The sequence below is a fragment of the Triplophysa dalaica genome, chromosome 18, assembly GCF_015846415.1.
Source record: "Triplophysa dalaica isolate WHDGS20190420 chromosome 18, ASM1584641v1, whole genome shotgun sequence".
Classification (NCBI taxonomy): domain Eukaryota; kingdom Metazoa; phylum Chordata; class Actinopteri; order Cypriniformes; family Nemacheilidae; genus Triplophysa; species Triplophysa dalaica.
In genome coordinates, this window is record NC_079559.1 from 16,147,102 (window position 1) to 16,154,250 (window position 7,149).

Genomic DNA, 7,149 nt, shown 5'->3' on the forward strand with positions numbered 1-7,149 from the left:
AAAAATTACAATACACTTTTTTTGCGTAATAAAGCCAAATTTATCTTAATGAGCCATACAAAATAGGAACATGTAAACAACTGCTCTAATATGTTTATTTAAATCTCTTGGACTTTACTGCATAAACTAAATTTCCAGTTATTGGCTTTAGTCTTATTTATTTCTGTAGCCATACAACTTGATGTGAAGATTAATAAGTTGTCTGAGGAAGCCTCTGTTGGGTATGATGCCTCTTCCTTCTTTTACCATGTTGATCGATTCCACCAGAGTCATGTTATGCTTGAGCATCAGATATGCCAAAACTATTGTTGCTGATCGACTCACTCCAACGTGACAGTGAACCAGGATTTTCCCTGTGGTTAGAAAATATTAGAGTCCAGTGATGCCAAGATGCAGAACTAAAAGTTCAGAAGTTTGATGAGCTAAGATACATTTGTTTAGTTCTTTATGTAGAGTTCAACTCAGATCTTGCTCTACACATCTTTTATTTTCAACTAAGAATAAAACCGGTTCAGCTACATTCCGGTCTGGATTACACTTTGCAGGAACACAAATCTTTAGCAGGCTATGAATGTGAACGGCTTACCTCCTCCCTTTAGTGCTTTATGTATAAACTCGGCTGCAGTTTTAAAATGGGCGCTCATGTCAAACGTAGGTGTATCCTGAGCATCTATGCCCAGGTATGTGATGCCCATGCCATCATAGATCTCACCGCCACGTCTGGAGCTTTGAGCACAGTTCAGGATATGGGTGAAGTGATGCTTTTGCAGTTCTGCAAGATTTTCAGCTATATTCCTATATGTGGGCAATGCAAAACTGTGTTATTGTTACATTTTTGAGCAAATGCAAAGCATTAAAAATGAAGACCCTTTCCAAAAAAATATTCTTAATGTTCTTAACTTTATTAGGAATTCTTAATTCCTAATAAACTATTAATAAAGGATCTGGTCTTACAACGTAAACAGTTCCCTCTTGTGTTCAATATCATGTACTGCATTTGAGACTTTACTGTATGTGCAGGCAATAACGACATCTCGGTGATCAATTATAAAATGTTGTTGGTTCCTACATCAATACTCTTTAATAAATTGTCTGTTAAAAGTAATAGGATACAGGTAAATAAACTTTTAAACAGGTTCATGTAGCAACTTACATGTCGCCGATGTAAAGTTTAGGCCAGACTTCATCTGCGGCGCTGTTGATCGCTTTCCCCGAGAACAAAAGACGCTCAACCTCCATCACCGCCAAACCGGGAGACGTGAAGTCGATCTCAGGTTGAGCTGAACGTGAGCTGCCGCTTCGCCAATCGGAATATTTCGACCTAGAAGACATTATAAGCTATAATTGTCCGTAGATACGATGTCCGTTGATGGAAATGCGCAGTTGATTTTAGTTACTCAAGTGCACGACAACAATGTTCTGGTCCGCCTGACGAAGTACCGATTAGAAATTGACTTAGTTAAACTGTTAATTTATTATTGATAGTCTGCATGAGGATAAGACCATGTTTTGGATTCCAAAACAGGACGAGGTTATTTTAAGCCTAGGGAGTTGGGTCTCATACAATAACTAACTTTGGCTTGCGCATTTAAACCATATCAATTACACATGGAACGTATACAGTAGGGGAGAGCGGGGTAAGTTGTCACACGGGTAAGTTGTCACACTGTTCATTACTCCAACACTAGAGGCTCTATCTCAAAAATCAAATAGCCACTTTGTGTGACTTCTTATTCTATAGTCAATTTCCTGTTCACATTTGGTCAAGATCGCTCTAATCTGATATTAGCACAATCTTATTATTTTTCTGCTCAAAAAGTAAAAAATTTGCACTTTAAATTTTATGCAATAAAACTTTGTTAGATATGAATGATAAAAATTATTATCTTGCACAAAATAGAGGAGACATTAACGTGTCTTTTGATACTTTAGGTGACGTGCTATGTTGAGCTAACCTTAAGATTTAGCCAACATTACCACACATGTCAGTTTGGGGCAAGTTGTCTCAATGATTTTGGGGCAAGTCGTCACATCTGACAACTTGCCCCAGTACAAATATATATAGACATTTTAGACATTTCCTGATCAATGGGCCACCTGGCAGCAAAGAAGGGGCAAATTCCTCTGGATGGATGAAAGACACGCACTTTGTTGACCTCCTGAAACATTTCAGTGAACATACAAAGTGCTCAAACGAGAAGCCCTGTTTCCTTTTGGACAACCACGAGTCTCATCTGTCCATTGATGGACTCAATTATGCAAAAGAAAATGGCATCATCATGCTGTCATTCCCACCCCACTGCCCAGATCGGCTCCAACCATAAGACAGGTCTGTCTACGGGCCACTAAAGAGGCACATCAAAAGCGCTTGTGATTCCTGGATGAGGAACATCCCAGGGAGGACGATGTCAATTTATGACATTCCTGGGTTTGTGGCAAATGCCTATCCTCTGGCTGCAACCCCCTGAACATTCAGGTTAGCTTTAGGGTGGCCGGGGTTCAATCTTACAACAGAGATGTATTTCTGGAAACCAAGTTTACACCATCCTAGGTCACAGATCGCCCCATTCAGAACCCTGCCAGGCCCCAGTACCAACTCTGCTCTGTCTAGCATGCCCAGTTATGCTTCTGCTTCCACCAGCTCACCTTTACCCAGCAATGCTATTGCTGACAGCAGGCTACCAACTCCAGAGGACATTCGGCCATATCAGAATGGATCTATGTGCAAGCCAGAGAACGTTTGAGTTAAAGTTCAAAGTAATGCGTTTTGATTGAAATGTGTACAGTTTGGCTTGAAATAATTGTTTTTTTCGAATTCTCTAAGCATGATTGTTTATATTTCCACTTCTGGTTTGAATATAAAAATGAAAATCAATATTCAAAATTAAGTAGTTGTGTTCTTATTTTTAGATAATCTAGTGTGACAACTTACCTGCCGATGGGACAAATTGTCACAAGTGCACATCCTCTATTCAACAGTCTACAACTCCGTAATGAGATACGATATGAAAATGTAATGAATACAAATTATGTTCCCAAGAAGTCACTCTTTCATTTGGTATAACATTTATACCGCTGTGATGTATGGTGCTCAGTAAATGTTACTCAGTGTAAAAAGTGTGACAACATGCCCCGCTCTCCCCTATGCGTATGCATTGAGTGATTTACTGTTTATTTGCTTAAACCAAATTAAATAGTTTATTTTTGTTCAAATTATAAAAAAAAACACCAATTCAGTGTGATATTTACAACAGATCACAAATGATGCGTGTAGTTTGATAGCATCCAGGCAGATTTGAAAAACAAAGTTTAGAAGCATGCCATTATGTGACATTTGGAATAAAACCTAAAATAAACATTCTCAGAGAATGTATGTTCACCCATGTAAACCCAATTATTTAATCACCAAAACATAATCATGTGTTACATTTATAATATATCACAATAATTACTAGAGGTAAAAATGTGATGTCTGATAGGACATACAACATATAAAATAAGTTACAAATATACAACTGATGCAAATAATTGCCTTAATTAGTTTAGTTTAGTTTTAGGCAATTATAATGTATAGTAACCTAGTAACCTAAGTTGATAGTAACCTTGATAAAAATATGGAAATATGGAAAAATATGGCTCAGATTCAAGCTCAGCCTTGCTGCATTTGGATGCTCAATAGTCAGAAACTTGACAAGATATTGTGTTGGAGATTCTTTAAACATTGCAATAATGCAGCAGAAGTTTTTGTTGGTTCCTCTCAAAAGAAACTCAAGTCAATAATAAAAATGTAATAAATACAAAATTGGATAATGAGCAGAAGGGCAGACGGCAGATTTAATTCAACTATTTTGTAGGAAGAGAAAGGAATTTATATTGTTAGATTAAGGCTGGGACATATTATAGAGAAATTCAAAATATACATTAAACAAAATAAATATGTTAGCATAATTATCTCATTTTTTAAGTAGTGGAAGGAATTGCAGGGAAAGTGCAGCTTTATTATAAGTAATGGAGTCACAGCCCCATCAAAGCTCTAATCTTGAAAATGTTGGCAAATAGTTACTCTGATAAACAATAGATGGCGGTAATTCTCAATTTATGAAAGCGAGCCGCCCCGTGAATAAATTGAAAGAAGCTGATCCATTCTTGCTGCGTGTATGTCGTCTTGCATCTCGTGATGCACAGTGATGCGCATCGCTTTTAAACTGCAGGAATAACGTACGAACAGCCGTAAGCCAAGCCTGAAGCCAGGACAAGTGAATTGAGTGAAAGAAGCGGACCCATTCTTGCTGCGTGTGACTCTTCTGCATCTCGTGCTGTACGGAGTATATGAGTATCGCTTTTAAACTGCAGGAATAATATACGAACACCTGTAACACCGACTACCGTGCCAAGCCTGAAGGCAGGACGAGTCAACTGCTCACAGTCTGAGAATAGTCAGGTAGGATTGCTAACATAACAAAAGGCACACACATCATAGGTCCCGATTGTTATGATGGTTGGACACGTTTTTTCTGTGGTGTGAGGTGCGTTACCATGTGATGTTTTCGCAATTTAAGGGGGCACCGATCTCAATTCTTAAGTGTCCAACATTTTATATTTAGAATCAGAAATACTGTTGTGTGGCGGAGCCCCAATGAATCACGTGACACGAAACGATACCCAATCAGAACGGGAGCTGACGGAAGACGAAGGCAAAACAACCACTTTCGCTATTTCCTCCAAATTGTTTCTTTTTTCCACGCAAATTTTCAACGATACAAGCAGTTTTGTCAACTTTTTGGTTTTTATTCTTTAAAGTGTACTTTAAGCTCAGTTAAATGTATTGTTTTCAAGCCTGCTCTTTTTACATGCTCTTAATGTTTAATGGCAATTCCATACGAGGGTCATAATCTAATGAAGTTAACAATTAATAATAAAGTTCTTTCCTCCAGTTTCATTGTAATAATAAATTGTACAAATAAATTACTACTGCCTTATTGAACAACCACTATGTTAGTCAATGGGGCCCCAGGCCAGAACTGTTTGGTTTCCCACATTCTTCAAAATATATTATTTTTTTGTTCAACGGACCAAATACATTTATACATGTTTGGAATATTTGTCAGCATTATATACTTTTGCATTGTGTGCATCTCTGTGTATTGGAGTATTTCTGACATGCAGCAACCCATTCATGACTTTATGTTGTGCTTAGCTACTAGCTAGTGTTATGTGTATCCATACTTTTTTTATTATTAATTTGGTTATAATGTAATTTTTTATAATTCCAGATATTTTCATGAAAGTTGAAGGTGATGAACTAAGCAAAGAAGAAGCATCAGTACCAGAAACCTCATTATTACAAAATGGAGGAAACCTTTAGTAGCGCAGGGATGAAAAAGACTCCAAAAAGAAGGCAAAGAAAAGTAAAATGTTACACCTGTCCTCAGTGTGAAAGGATTTTCCCAAAGAAACATAACCTTGAAAGGCACGTCAGAATTCACACTGGAGAGCGTCCATTCAGTTGTCTTCAATGTGGAACGAGTTTCGCCGAGAAAAGAAGTCTTGAGATGCACATGAGAATTCACACTGGAGAACAGCCATACACATGTCCCCAGTGTAAAAGGAGTTTTGTACATAAAAGCACTCTCGTGAAACACATAAGAACTCACACTGGAGAGCGTCCATACACATGTCCTCAGTGTGAAAGGAGTTTCTCGCAAAAAATCAATCTCTGCTTCCACATGAGAACTCACACTGGAGAACGTCCGTACACATGTCCACAATGTGAAAGGAGTTTCGGACATAAAAGCACGTTTGTAAAACACATAAGAACTCACACTGGAGAGCGCCCATACATGTGTCCACATTGTGAAAAGAGTTTCACTCAGAAAATACATCTCGATGTGCACGTGAGACTACACACTGGAGAACACCCATACACGTGTCTACAGTGTGAAAAGAGTTTTGTACGTAAAAGAAATCTCGAGATTCACAGAAGAACTCACACACACATCTTAAGTGTGGAAAGATGTTTGCACAGAAATAAATAGTATATTTTTGTTTAAATTATAAAAAAATACACTAATTGTGTGTGATATGCTCAACACCATGGCAACACATGAGGTGAAATAAACTGACAGATCGTGAATGAGCGTGTAGTTTGATTTCATCCAGGCAGATTTGCAAAAAAAATGTTTAGAAGCAAGTTTGCTATTATGTGACATTTGCAGTTAAAACCTAAAATAAACATTCTCAGAGAATGTATTTATCATCCATGTTAAAACAATTATTTTATCACCAAAATAAAATCATGTGATATATTTATAATAGATCACAATAATTGTGCATAGTCAGAGAATGATGAAGCAAGTTATCAAAACAAGCTATGTCAAAAGAAACTCAAGTCAATAATAAAAATGCAATAAATACAAAATGGAATAATGAGCAGAAGGTCAGACGTGTATATTTATTTCAGCCATTTTCTAGGAAGAGAAAGAAATTCATATGTTTAGAGGTATCATATCTAGATTAAGGCTGAGACATACGTTACTTAACTCAATATTATAGAGAAATAAAAAATATACTGAATAATTGGTTAAACAAGGTAAATATGTTAGAATAATTATGTCATTATTTCAGTAGTGGTAGGAATTTAAGGGAAATGTCAGTTTTATTATAAGTGTGTGAGTCACAGCGTCATCAAACCTCTAATCTTGAAAGTTTGGCGGCAGTAATACCGCTGATCCTAAAGTAGATGGCGGTAATTCTAAATTTATGAATGCAAGCCGCCCAGTGAATTGAGTGAAAGAAGCTTAGCTGACCCATTCTTGCTGCGTGTGACTCTTCTGCATCTTGTGCTGTACGGAGTATATGAGTATAGCTTTTATACTGTAGGAATAATACTGCGGTCAGTCCAGCCTCCACTTTGAAAACGTCGGTCAAGCCCGCCCTCACATTGGTTTTCTGTGCGCGCATATATGAAAGATTGCGGTAGGAGCGCGGGACGACAAATTTCAAAATAAAAGCGGTTTCGGACTCTTTCATTTCTAAGTGTTTTAACGGTTGCAAGTGATGTTGCTATGGTTACTCTTCAGTTTCTATAATGTTTTAATTGATTTCTAGGCCGTTGATTATGTATTTTGGTGGTAAGAAGAGTGTTGCTAT

General features: G+C 37.3%; 1 protein-coding gene and 1 long non-coding RNA gene across 3 annotated transcripts; one reads left to right on the forward strand and one right to left on the reverse strand.

The window, feature by feature from the left end:
• Positions 1-78: 78 nt before the first annotated feature.
• On the reverse strand, positions 79-1,628 carry LOC130440368 (dual specificity protein phosphatase 26-like). Of its 2 annotated transcripts, XM_056773467.1 has the most exons (4): positions 1,398-1,628; positions 1,154-1,321; positions 587-795; positions 79-353 (listed from the first exon to the last, which is right to left on the reverse strand). In XM_056773467.1, the coding sequence occupies exons 2-4, from the start codon at positions 1,237-1,239 to the stop codon at positions 154-156; spliced, it is 495 nt and encodes a 164-aa protein (XP_056629445.1). In that variant the 5' UTR covers positions 1,240-1,321; positions 1,398-1,628; the 3' UTR covers positions 79-153. The 2 variants fall into 2 exon arrangements, with proteins under 2 accessions (XP_056629445.1, XP_056629444.1); XM_056773466.1 differs by having other exon boundaries at positions 1,154-1,628.
• A 2,494-nt stretch (positions 1,629-4,122) lies between these two features.
• LOC130440369 (uncharacterized) lies at positions 4,123-6,133 on the forward strand. The gene is made up of 2 exons (XR_008909539.1): positions 4,123-4,441; positions 5,274-6,133. It is a non-coding gene; the product is annotated as an uncharacterized LOC130440369 (long non-coding RNA).
• The last annotated feature ends 1,016 nt before the right edge of the window (positions 6,134-7,149 follow it).

Coding starts and splice junctions, on each gene's coding strand:
- LOC130440368 (XM_056773466.1), bottom strand. CDS start 1,332: ATGTCTTCTAGGTCGAAATATTCCGATTGGCGAAGCGGCAGCTCACGT. Junction 796..1,153: donor AAACTTTACATCGGCGACAT/GTAAGTTGCTAC, acceptor GCCCACATATAG/GAATATAGCTGAAAATCTTG. Junction 354..586: donor TAAAGCACTAAAGGGAGGAG/GTAAGCCGTTCA, acceptor TTCTAACCACAG/GGAAAATCCTGGTTCACTGT.